Source organism: Phocoena phocoena, chromosome 13 (assembly GCF_963924675.1).
Source record: "Phocoena phocoena chromosome 13, mPhoPho1.1, whole genome shotgun sequence".
Lineage (NCBI taxonomy): Eukaryota > Metazoa > Chordata > Mammalia > Artiodactyla > Phocoenidae > Phocoena > Phocoena phocoena.
In genome coordinates, this window is record NC_089231.1 from 39,303,451 (window position 1) to 39,316,872 (window position 13,422).

At 38.9% G+C, this 13,422-nt stretch overlaps 1 protein-coding gene across 2 annotated transcripts in view; it reads right to left on the minus strand.

Moving 5' to 3' along the window:
• The window catches only part of FHOD3 (formin homology 2 domain containing 3), a 494,793-nt gene that overhangs the window by 116,194 nt on the left and 365,177 nt on the right, over positions 1-13,422 (minus strand). The window contains exons 12-13 of one of the 2 annotated variants that reach the window (XM_065890566.1): positions 5,311-5,445; positions 989-1,039 (exon numbers count right to left, since the gene is read on the minus strand). In XM_065890566.1, the coding sequence (XP_065746638.1) occupies positions 989-1,039; positions 5,311-5,445 (186 nt within the window). The remainder of the gene's footprint in view (positions 1-988; positions 1,040-5,310; positions 5,446-13,422) is intronic. The other variant, XM_065890567.1, reaches the window with a different exon arrangement.

Below are 13,422 nucleotides of genomic sequence, written 5' to 3' on the forward strand. Positions count from 1 at the left end.
ATTTTTTAATTGAACACAGGCAGTATCCACTCTTCCCTGCCTCAGACTGTCCTGATCTATTTAGCTGATGGTGTCTAAAAAAAATTAGCACAATTCCACTTTTTATTGGCATAATTCAGAGACTGTTAGGTTCCTGACTGGCTCTGGCGTGAACTCAGCCTTTCAGCTCTCCATGCAGTAACCCCATCTGGTGGTGGAGGGAATAACTGCAGGCCGTACAGTGGTAGGGGGTAAACTTGCCTTTTGCTGGTCTGCTTCCAAAAACAATTTCCTGGGCTTATCTAAGTTTACCAGACACTGAATACATTAACTTGGCATGGCTTAATGGGATTCAAAGTATGTTGCTACTGAAATGGTTTACAGCTTAAATATTTTAAAGCTGTCGGTTCCTTTGCTCATTTATTCGATACATCCTTCTTAAGTGCCTGCTATGTGCAAGCCCTGTGGCAGGCACTGGGACACCAAGGAAAATCAGGTGTGGTTCCTGCCATCCAGGAACTGAGTGCGGTTCAGTAGGAAGACAGGCAAATGACCGGGCATCTCCATGGAGAGTCTCAGGAGGGTGTGGCACCCCAGCCAGTGCGTGGCATAGTGTGTGTGCTCAAATATTTGTTGAAGAAATGCTGAGCCAGTGACTTGGAAACACACAGGAGGGACACCTAACCCAGGGTCGGTCAGCAGTGGTGGTGTAAAGCATTTAAAATATATACCACATGCCAACATGCCAAACGAATATGCTTATTTGGTGAACAGTTTTGGAGGAACAGACACATATCTCACACCATGAGGGCACTAAATAATAAATCTGTACTTACTTGGAAAATTGAGATAACCAGGACACTCTATTCTACAAAATGCCAGGTACCCAAGGTCTTAGGTGTCTTAGGTGAAGCTATTATATTTTAATGAACACAGTCTCCTCTGCATGCTTGGTTGAGTGCAAAGTCACGTGCCATTTGGTTACAATGGGAAAGAAACAAATACAAACCTTTCTTCTCTTGCTTGTCTTTGCTCTTCTCTTTTGTCTAAATATTCTCGGCTAATGGAAATATGCAGAAGAAATGAAATGGGAAAGGAAAAGAACAAAATTAGATGCTCATAAAATTGCCAAGAAATCATTAACAGAGTATATAATGAAAGCCCATTATCATATCAGAAATGGAAAGTGGTTGTCATTGAATTTTTAAAAAATAAATATAGGGCTTCCTTGGTGGCGCAGTGGTTGCGAGTACGCCTGCCGATGCAGGACACGCGGGCTCGTGCCCCGGTCCGGGGGGATCCCATGTGCCGCGGAGCGGCTGGGCCCGTGAGCCATGGCCGCTGAGCCTGCGCGTCCGGAGGCTGTGCTCCGCAGGGGGAGAGGCCACAGCAGTGAGAGGCCCGCGTACCGCAGGAAAAAAAAAAAAATAAAAAAAAAATAAATATAAAGGCTATACTTTAAAAGCACTAAATATAATGAGTTTTCTATAAAATCACAGGGATGAAAACATGGGATTACTGGATTCACTCAGAGACTTTGCTAATTACTCTTCAGAAAGAAGACTAAGTATATAAGGGGAGGGGAGATGAAAACATTTTTAAAAGTTAAAACAATTCATAAATAAAATATGGCAATGACAAGCAAGCAATAGCTTTCAGAAGTGATTAACATACAATCAAGCTCTGGTAACTCCCCAGCATTCATCTCAAGAATTAAATCTGAGTGGGCCCAAGTGTCTTGGCCATTTTGTGTTGCACTCTACAGTTTGCCCGTTCCTTCCAGGGCCCAGGATTCTTTCTCCGCATCCCTCACATTCTCGGTTTCTAAGCAGGGATCACTGGAAGCTCTTGCTTTGTGCATTCTCTCTTGTCTTTATCCACAAGATGTCCAAATTTGTCTAATTTTGATGTTTGTTTTTCTGTTCCTACTGGAGAGGTTCCAACTTGAATCTAAGTTTAAGACTGTGTGGTCAGTCACTTCTCAGTTAACCATTTGTTTTCCTGGAGAATTCTGACATCACAGTTTTCTACCTCACAAGGTAGCTTAAGTACTCCACCCCTCTGTGCACTGATAACTGGATATAAAGGGGTACTAAGTCAGAGCAACCAAAGCAGGTTAGGAGAGGGAGAAAAAGCAACAAAGAGACAAATTTGTTATCATTTATAAACATCCATTCTCATCACTTACCACACTAGAAATAATATTTCCCATAACCCAGGAAACTTAAGATCATATTCGACAAAAATAACAACAGATAAGAATGCTTTGCAAAGAAAAAAGCACAAGGATCATGACTAACTTAAATCAATGAAGTGGCTGATAAAGGATCAGCCATTTGGGTAATCCCAGGGACTACTCTATAAAGCTTTTCTTATTTCCTTCTTTGAATTTCTTTTCATTCACATCCTCAGATTTTCAGAATGGAACTGAAGTCATCATAATTAATAGCTCTCTGCAGTCTTTACTGACGATCAGCATTCCTTTCTAGACAAGGATTATTTTGCCAGGGTCTCTCTATGCTCTTAAATGACGAGTGAGATCCTTTTATGACCAAGAGGAAATAGTGAATAGCTATGAACGTGATCCCTGAAGACAGGTTGCCCGGGTCTAATTCTCACTCTGCCAACACGTGTGCTGAATATATATTACAATGCACTCTTGTCCTATTCTTCTGGGACTTCAAAGATATAAATACCAGATGTATTGTTTCACAGGTCCATGAGGCACTGTTCATTTTTTTCAATATTTTGTTTTGTCTTTCAGATTGGAGAATTTCTGTTGTTTTAACATCAAATTCACTGACTCTTTCTTCTCTCATTTCTATTCTGCTGTTGAAACCATTCAATGAATTTTTTATTTTGGTTATTGTATTTTTCAGTTCTACAAGTATTTCCATTTGGTTCTTCTTTATATCTACTATTTCTCTGCAGAGACTTTTCATTTGTTTCCAGAGTATTTGTCTTTATATCTTAGAACATGTTTATAATAACTGCTTTAAGGTCTTTGTCTGGTAACGACAACATCTATGTCCATTTGTGGTTAGCATATTTTGATTCTCTTTTCCTTTAAGAGTTTTCCTGTTTTTCTATGACAAGTTGTTTTGGATTGCATTCTGTACATTTTAGGTGTTTTGTAATGAGACTCTGGACTCATTACAAAATTCTATGAAGAATCTTGATTGTTTTCTTTTAGCAGGCAATCAACTAAGTCAAGCTCAGCCGGCAAGTTCTGACTGCCTTCCGATATCAGTTCCAATGTTAGCTCAGCGTTCAAATATTTTTAGTGCTATTTACATCAGGCCCTTATATGCACCACCCAGTGGCCAGTCTGGGACCTGAGTGTGTTCCACTCAGTACTTAGTTCTTAAAGCCTGTGGTATGCTGTTTAGGTCCTGAGCCACATGTGCACAAAACTAGAGAGGATCTCAGGATTGGTCTCTTGATCTCTCTCCTCTTTGTGGCTTTCCCATCATTTTCTGGATTCCCTGGGTCTCCCTTCCCGGTCCTCTAGCCAGAAAGCTTGGGCTTTATTTTCCCTGCTCTGCTGCAGACTTTCAGTAATTCTATCTGCATATAGGGCAAGGCAGCAGGAGGACACAGAGAGGAAAAGAAGTGCTCTTGCAATCATGCTCTTCTGATCACAGGAAGGGTTCCCTCCCTCAGAGTTTTAGGCGCCTGCCTGGACACTGCTGCCATCACTGTGCTTCTGTAACAATATTGCTTGGAGGCTGGGGTAGGAGAGAAGAAGAAACTAAGAAAAAACAGGAGACGTCTCAACTCTCTGACCCTCAGGAATTCATTTTGCAGCTCCCCAGTCCAGAAAAAGAGGGCTTCTTTTACAGCTCTTTCAGTTCACACTTGGTATGTGATTCTGAGTTTTGGAGTGCTGTTGAGTACATGCCATGTGATATTGGAAGGAAAAAATGGTAAACTCTCACTGGTTTGGTGGAGCTTTGAATGCTAGTCTCCATCCCCAGTTCACCTGCTCCCTTTTACAGTTCAGAGTTCTCAGAGCTCCATGCTTTAAATCTGTCCATGATTTATGGTTGCACTGAATGATGTGGTAGAAGAGACAGGAGGGAGTGTGTTGATTCCATCTTTCCCAGAACTGGTACCCTGTTTTAAGAGGTTTTCAATCAAAATCTTTAGATGCGTAAGCTAATCTCTGAATTTTCCATGTGTTTCAGTCAGATTCTCTGCTGCTATTTGGTGGTGAAATATGTGAATCTCTCAGAAGGCACTGAATCAGGAAGCATTTAACCTGTTCCAGTGGTTTGACAAATTGGTCTTTCCAAAAGTGACAACTTCCAGAGCTACCTCATGAGAAATGGTGCATACAGGTCTGGTCTTTCCATATATCATTTGGTAGAAATCTGACAGCTCAAGGTATATACCACACAATTATGGTATGAGAAGGATGTTGGTTTACTTCATGCAGCCCATTAGCCCCATCTTACAAAAGTCAGGATTAGTGTTTCACCCACAGACTTGGGATACTTCTTTTCATATAGTAGTGAGTTACGGTCAAGGCAAGTTCACAACTCTGCTCATGTTTTGGTCATTTCTACAATTCTACGTACTCTTCCTGGTTGCTGGTAAAAAAACATTATTGAACTTGTAAATCCTCATTGACAATGCTTTACATTCTTTGTAGATTTCACTGGGAGTAATCGATTGGAATACTTTTCCCAAAAAAGTGAACTGAGGAAAAAGGAAGTGGAGATGGGAGAGAAATAAAAAAAAGAGTGTGGAAGCTATGGGAGAGGTGAATGGGAAGATGAAGGAGGGGGAAGGAAGGAGATGGGGAAGACAAGAGGGAAGTAGGGGAAAGATAAAGGGGACAAAAGAATAGTAGAAGGTATGAAATGTGTAAGGAAAGTGTCTGGCGTTTTATAAAGCACTGCCCAGCTTGAACCCAGGCGAAGGGAGTGTTAGGAGGTTGACCGGGAGGATGGGGGCAACGGGGACAGCTGATCTGGCTGAAGGAGAAAAGGAGTGACGCTGGACTCAGCGGGGCAGACAGGCCAAGACATGGAAGCTGGAGTGGGCCACACCAAAGAACACATCCTTGGAGCTGGACAGAGACCAAAGCAATCAGAGGGACAATGGGCTGGGAGTAATCAGCACAATGCCTCTTTCTCCCCCATAGAAGGAAAAATTATTGCTTAAAAAATATGAAATATTGCTACAGGGAGTAAGAAACAAACCAGAAAGTGGGAAAAGCATCTTCTTTTAGGTGTCCAATAAAATAAATATTAACCATATGCAATGGTGAAGGCATGTGATTTAATTTTCAGCTCATTCTTTAAAAAATCTTAAAATCTGTCTTACCTGAATTTGTTTCTTTCCTCCCGTTCTATTCTCTGCAACCTTTCTTCTCTCTCCTGTCTCCGCCTCTCTCTCTCTGCCGCCAAGGACTCTTGGTGCTGCCTAAAGGATGATGTGAGAAGACCACTCAGTGATGACCTAAAGATACAATGAGTTAATGTTTGATTGGCTTGTTCAGTGATTAAAAGTACTAATGCAGGAATCAGTAAGTCCTTGGTCAGAACTGAGGGTCTGCTAGTACCTAGGTAATACATGGGGAAAATTACTGAGTGTCTCAGGTCTTCTGTTTCAAGATCTTCATATGTAAATGGAGGTAAATAACCTGCTTCATGTGCTCAGAGGACAGAAAAGTGATAATGCATATAAAATACTAAGCAACATGCTTGGCATACAAGCAGTCATCAATAATCAGTGCTATTATTATCAATAAGTATTCTAGGAATATACTTAATATATATATACATTATTCTCTCCACACACACACACACACACACACACACACACACACACACATTTTAAAACTGGTCTATGATAAGACTTTGATGAGCTGGAATCAACATTCAATCTAAAACTTTTCTATTTTACATGTACTACAAATATTTTGCTATACACCAGTTTCTCAATATACCTCCAAAAATAGTTATGTCATCTTAAAACAAGATGTTGGGATGACAGATAAGGAGAAAAAGACAGCAGTGGTCTGAAATCTGAATGCAATTAAGGAAATTTCATTCCATGTCAAGAAGCATGAACATGCAGCTTATTCAGAGGATGGCACTTGACTCTGGTAATACCACACAAACAGTCTGGACTGTTCACTGAAGATGCTGTGTCGGGGAAGGTCAGCTGTGTGATGGCCTCAGTGAAGAATCACAGGAAATGTTAAGTCAGGAGAATGGGTAGGAGAAGGCATAATTAGATAACTACATGGAAAATAAAGAAGAGGGTTAGCTGGTAAGAAGAGTCTGTTGGACCCCTGGGGAATAATAAACATAATCTGTTACAGACAATTGGCCCTTCATTTATTGAGGGGAAAAAAAAAACTTCTAAACTAAGACACAAATATTTCTAATATATAGCTTGGGTAATAGCCTACTTGAATTTGATGAAAATATACCTGTCTGGTGGGGAACACAAGGTCCTCCCAGGAGAAAGATGTGACTCTTGCATCACACACATTCTGCCGTAAGTCACACAGCTGCTCTCCCTAGAAAAGGTGAGTCACCTCTGGATATCAATCAGAGGTGGGAGGAGAAGTAGAGGGAAGAAACCACCATCCCCAGTAGCTACAGGGAGGGAGTAACCAAATCCTATGTAAGCAGCTTTTGGCAGGAAAGAGCTCTCTGCAGGAGAGAGCTCCTTTTGTCTTGTCACTTTAGCAAAGCTATATTGTAACTAACTTTAAACCAGGAGCCCCCATGCCCTACTCATCTCCGGCCCAAGCATACGTTTTAAACCTTTTGATCACACAATACCTTGCTTAACCTGTTGGTTCTTTCCTTAGATCAAAGAAGTAAAAATGAAGAATAAGTAATTAACAGATGACTAAACCTTTTCCCCAGCTTCCCTGTCAGTAATCCTATGAACAAACTGTTAAAACAATATAGCATCTAAAGAAAGATTACAAGGAGTTGACAAGCCTGCATGCAATGGGAGATGGCAATGAAGCTGACCCCTTATCTCAGTGATTGAGATTACTCCCCCTTTTTCCCTTTAAAAATGTTCATGGCTGAGCAAAATCTTCAGAGTTGGTTTTGAGACATGAGTCCACCTTCTCCCCAGGATGCCGGTTTTCTGATTAAAGCAACCTTTCTGTTTCTACCAGCACTTGAATCTTTTCCTTTTAATTTTAATTTAATTTTACTTTTTAAAATTAAGTTTTATTGGAGTATAGCTGCTTTACAATGCTGTGTTAGTTTCGCTGTACAGCAAAGTGAATCAGCTATACCTATACATATATCTCCTCTTTTTTGGATTTCCTTCTCAGTTAGGTCACCACAGAGCAATGAGTAGAGTTCCCTGTGCTACACAGCAGGTTCTCATTAATTATCTATTTTATACATAGTAATGTACATATATCAATCCCAATCTCCCAATTCATCCCACTTCCCCCTTCCCCCTCCCCCCACCCAGGGGGGACATCTGTTCTCTACATTTGTGTCTCTGTTTCTGCTTTGCAAGTAAGTTCATCTGTATCATTTTTCTAGATTCTACATATAAGTGGTATTGTAAGATATTTATTTTTCTCTTTCTGACTTACTTCACTCTATATGTCAGGCTCTAGGTCCATCCACATTTCTGCAAATTGCACAATTTCGTTCCTTTTTATGGCTGAGTACTATTGCATTGTATATATGTACCACATCTTCTTTATCCACTCTTCTATTGATGGACATTTAGGTTGTTTCCATGTCCTGGCTATCATAAATAGTGCTGCAATGAACATTGGGGTACAGGTATCTTTTTGAATTATGGTTTTCTCCAGGAGTGGGATTGTTGGGTCACATGGTAGTTCTATTTTTAGGTTTTTAAGGAACCTCCATACTGTTCTCCATAGTGGCTGTATCAATTTACATTCCCACCAACAGTAGAAGAGGGTTCCCTTTTCTCCACACCCTCTCCAGCATTTATTGTTTCTAGATTTTTTGATGATGGCCATTCTGACTGGTGTGAGGTGATACCTCATTGTAGTTGTGATCTGCATTTCTCTAATGATTAGTGATGTTGAGCATCTTTTCATGTGTTTGTTGGCCATCTCTATCTCTTCTTTGGAGAAATGTCTATTTAGGTCTTCCACCCATTTTTTTGATTGGGTTGTTTGTTTTTTGATATTGAGCTGTTTGTATATTTTGGAAATTAATTGCTTCATTTGCAAACATTTTCTCCCATTCTGAGGGTTGTCTTTTCATCTTGTTTATGGTTTCCTTTGCTAAAGCACTTGAATCTTGAGTATTGACTTTTGAGCAGAGAGCAGCCAGACCTAAGTTCAGTAACACCTATATTCTGGGCTCACTAGGCAGCTACTATAGCACCTTGGACCTGTAGGCATAGATAGAATTTTATTTATCTTTCATATAAACAAAGTCCAGACTAGCTTGTGTAACTTCTATCTTATTTAAGATACTGTTACCTGTTTATTTTTCTGTTATATACAGCCAAATCTAATCCACGATCAGAGTGGAGAGATTTCCTATGTCACTCACACAGTGATTGAGAGAAACTGTTATGAATGTAACAGACTTGTTTAACTTGATTAATAGGTTTAACCTAGCAGATGACCATATATAACCTGGTGCCCCAAATTAAAGAAAATGCAATCTTCTCAAATACACAGGAACTATTCAAAAACTGATGGTCAATCCTGTGACAAAGTTCAAGCTCGTGAATGAATACCAAGAATTGGTTTTCATGTGGGCTACCTTTCTAACCACACTGCAGTTGAGTTAAAAATAAATAAGAAGAAGATACATCTGAAAAGTCCATATAATTGGAAAAATTTTAAACCTTTCTAATTAACTCAGGTCAAAGAAGAAAATTAGAAAGCATTCAAAGAGTATTATAATGAAAAGACTATATATCAAAACTTTTAGGATGCTTCTAAAGCATAATGAGTGAGCAACTCAACAATTTGAAAAGCAAGAATGTAATAAATTCATTATTCTTAGGAATAGAAGAGAGCTTTCTAAACCTGACAGTGGGTATTCAGTAAAAAAAAAAAATTTTTAACTATGGTAAGCGTCATTCTTAATGCTGAAACATTAAGAGCAGTTCAACGTTAGAAGTGATACAAGGATACCCCCAGAATTGCCTGTATTTGAAGTTATTCTTAGCCAGTACACTAAGTAAAACAAATAAAAGCATAAGGAAGGGAAAGAAATACGTCATTATTTGCAGATAATATCAGCTTTTTAGAGAATCAAAAAAAAAAACCCTACAAGTTATTAGAATTAATAAGAGTCTAGCAAGGTTTCCCAATATAAAACGTACAAATAGCAATTGTATTTTCATATATCAGCAACAATTTACCAAGTTAGCCACAAGGTAACTATGAATTACTTAATTATATGAAAGACATTTATAAAACTTTATTAAAAGACCCAAATGAATGATAATTATATCACATTCACATATAGAAAGATTCAATACAGTCGAGATGCCAATGCCAATTCTTTTTCAATTTATACAATTCTAATACAATTCCAAATCAATTTTATTCAACATTCCAAAAGGATTTTCCATGGAACGTTACAAGGTGGCTCCAAAATTTTTATGGAGGAACTGAGATCCAGGAATAACCGAGACAATTTTGAATAAGAACAAAGTGGATCACTGGCCCCACTGTATATCAAGCCCATTCTAAAACCACAATGATTAAATGTGAATGTGGTCTTGGTGCAAGAACAGAAACATGGAATGACACAGGCTCATACACATATGGAATCTCGATTCATGATAGATGTGTCATTACTTATCAGCAGGAAGGAAATGAACTATTTAACAAATGGTGCTGAGACAACTATTAGCTATATAAGACAAAATACAGTTAGCCCTTCCTCATACCAGACACAAAAATAAATTCTAGGAAGTTTAAGTGAAAACGTAAAAAGCAAAACTTTACAACTTCTAGATATTAGGATAAGAATTATTTTAGACAAGAAACCCAAAAGGGAAATCGAAAAGGGAAAATTTAATACATATGCATATGTTAAAATTTAAAATTTGTATACATTGAAAGACTAAGGATAAAGAAAAGCCACAGCCTGGGAGAAGCTAACTATAACACATATAAACCACAAAGTATTAGTAAACTCAATACAAAGAGAACCCCTCTAAATCAGTATGAAAAAGACAAACTACCCAGGGGAAAAATGGGCAATGGAAAAATGAGCAAAGGATAATATGGGCATTTCACTGAAGAAGAAAATTAAATCGCCAATGAATATATGAATGCTACTCATCTTCACCAGAAATCAGGGAAAGGAAATGTAAGCTAGACCCATAGTGAGATATTGTCTCACACCTCTCAGGTTGAAGGTCGACAAAAATTAGTGCCTGATGACACTAAACACAGAACAAGACAACAAGAACTCCTATGTATTGCTTCCGGGAGTCTAAGTCGATAAAATCGTTTTGGAGAAACTTAATACAGTTGAAGACGTGCATATCCTCTGTTAATAGCTAATAATTAGAAACAGCATAAATATCTACAAATGGAATACTCTATACTTGAGCAAATGAATGAAATACAGTGATACGGACTAACTTGGATGACTCTCAAAAGCACAATATATTGATAGTGACAAGTAGTTTGAAGAACATGAACAGCATGCTATCATTTTTATGAAGTTTAAATACATGCAGAGCAAAACCACACACTATTTAGGGATACATGATATTTAGAAAAATATAAAAACATATATGGAAATTGTAAACACCAAATTCAGGGTAGTGGTCATCTCCAGAGAAGAAGAAAAGAGATGAAGTCTTCAATTTTATATATAATGTTCTTTATTGCTCTATAATTTCTGTAATTATCTACAATTTTCTGTAAGCCTGGAATACATTTTTAAAATTCATTCCACTTCTCTTTAATGATCAAAAGTCCTTGGGTAGACAAATAGCTCACAGTTAATATAAAATATCTTTGAAGCCCCAAGCTAGCTGAACATTAAAAGTTATGTCCAATTACAAAATTTAAAAACAAAACAAAAAATAAGGTACCCTACATAGGACAATTATTTTAGGCGAATCTGATTCTAGCTCAGCTCCCAGCCTGCCCTGTGTGGTGGTCTTCGTAAGGATCAGCAGCTTCATCTCTTGAGTTCTCTTTTCAGAGCGAGGAGAGAGAAGCTCTTGGGTGAGGAGCAAAATAAGGACCTTGCCATTTCCCCTTATGCTTCTGACTTTAAATTTGTTCTTCTAAATATATCAGCTTGCTTCAAGAAAACTTCATGCATGGTAACTTAATAATGGGTCATTAGTGGCTATACTAATGAGGTCACGGTGAAGCTTCTCTATATCATTCATTAACATCATTTCCTTGTTTCAAATGAGAATATTGGAGCTTGTTTAAAATCAGAAGAGTATTAGAACTTGAGAAAGTAAAAAGTGTTCAATCTTATCTAGTGGATGCTGTCATTCCTTCCTGGGTGCCTCTAAGGAAAGGGAATGCAGATGATCCCCTGTCCACTGAGATGCTGCAAAGGCAGACCTCGTGTTGGCTCTGAGGCCAGTGTATATCAGCGAACACACAGGCAGGCAGTGTTGACAACACGTGGAGGCTCTTTCCTTTCAGAACTGAGATGTGAGCTGCTAATGCAAAGCAATGAAGACTGGTTCCTCTTTTCCTAAAATGCAGCAAATGCCTTCTACAATTCAAGATCCATTCTTTTGGGTGCCCTAACACAGATTCCTGTAGCAGGAAAGGGCAATTAAAGGGCCTCATGAACATATAATCTACTTTGGTCATACTGGGAACAAAGAGTTATACATATAATATTAATAAATTAAATTCCTCTCGATCTCCCTCTACCTAGATAAGCCAAACATGTAAGAGTATAAACCCTGGCCTTATAAATCCTATTTCTGGAAATAAGCTTACCTATAATACCAATGCTGGAATGCATTCAAACCATACAAAGGGAATATCCCAAATCATTGCTAGAAAAAATTAAAAGAAAATACCCAAACACCAAAATTCAAGGTAGTATGGTGAATTTTTCTCTTTATAAAGGCATCTTCAACAGATTTCTATCTTTCATATTCAATCTTTCAGGAAAATGCCTGTAGTGATTGGAAGTTGCTGCATTGTTTAATCTTGGCCAGTCTGGGGACCAGTTAGGGTGTAAAGGAATAAGCACAAGGCTTTGGATTGAGAAAACCTGAGTTTGGCCAGTCATTTTACCTCTCTGAGCCTCACTTTACCTGTCTGTAAAATGGCGATAACAATACTCCCAACTCATGAAGTACTATTAGGTTTGCATGAGAGTGTACCCATGAGTTTGCTTAGGACAGCATCTGGGCCACAGTAGACACTGAACACACATCACTTTATGTTGGGAGTCTAAACTCTACAGATGCAGGGGAGTTCCAGCCTGAGGTTCCCAGCCTCAGGGGCCAGAGTGGGATGTGGGTTTGATCTGAACCTTCCCATCATGGCTACAAGCTGGGTCCATCATCAGGACTGCGTGCCACCCGGAATGCACCTGGAAAGTTGAAGTCATCTAAGTTACACCCAAGGCAGCTGCAACCAAATGAAGCCACATAAGAATGCAGGTGGCCAGAGGCCAGAGAGATTTTGCAAGGGAGTGGATGATATACTCTGAGTGAGAGGAATTGCAGTATTTAATCTTGGCCGTAAAAGTCTCCAGGAACTGCCCCAGAAATCCCATCTGGTTCAAGCCTCCCTTGCTGGGACGTCTGGAACAGGAACTCGATTGCACTGAAATATGGTTGATAATAATAGTTAACATTTATGGAGACAATACACTGTGCCAATTATTTTACACAAAATGGCTCTTTTAATCCCTACAACTTCTTGTACTAAGTTCTATTATTATCTCCTTTATAGATGAGGAAATTGAGGCACAGCAAAGTTAAATTTAGGATGTAGCAGAGCTGAGCTTTTAAACAGGCCTATCAGGCCAGAGCCCCCATATTGACCTATATTCCTTCTGTCCCCACACCATGGGTACTTAGTAAAGTACCATGCCTGTAGTACTTGCCACAGTACATGTCTCAGCTTAAATATTTATTTTTTTTTTCATTTCTTTCCTAAAAATGACCACTACCCTAAATTTGGCCTTCATCATTTACATATATGTTATTATATTTCCTCTTGCAGTCTAAGTTTCTGGGTCAGATCCTATTTTCTCATTCATCTCTGCATCCTGGCACTTAGAAGAGCTGCATGACTAGTCACCTAATGAATCAATTAGATACTGAATAATGAGGATGTATTAAGTCAGAGTAATCTGTATATGTTAGTCTATATGTGTCTACATCCCCAGCCCATTCTCTAAGGGAAGATACATGATGAAGACCTGCTGAGATAATGATTTTTGCATAGGACCCTGTGCCCCTGGCAACAGCTAAGTGAATACAGAGTGGGTTCCT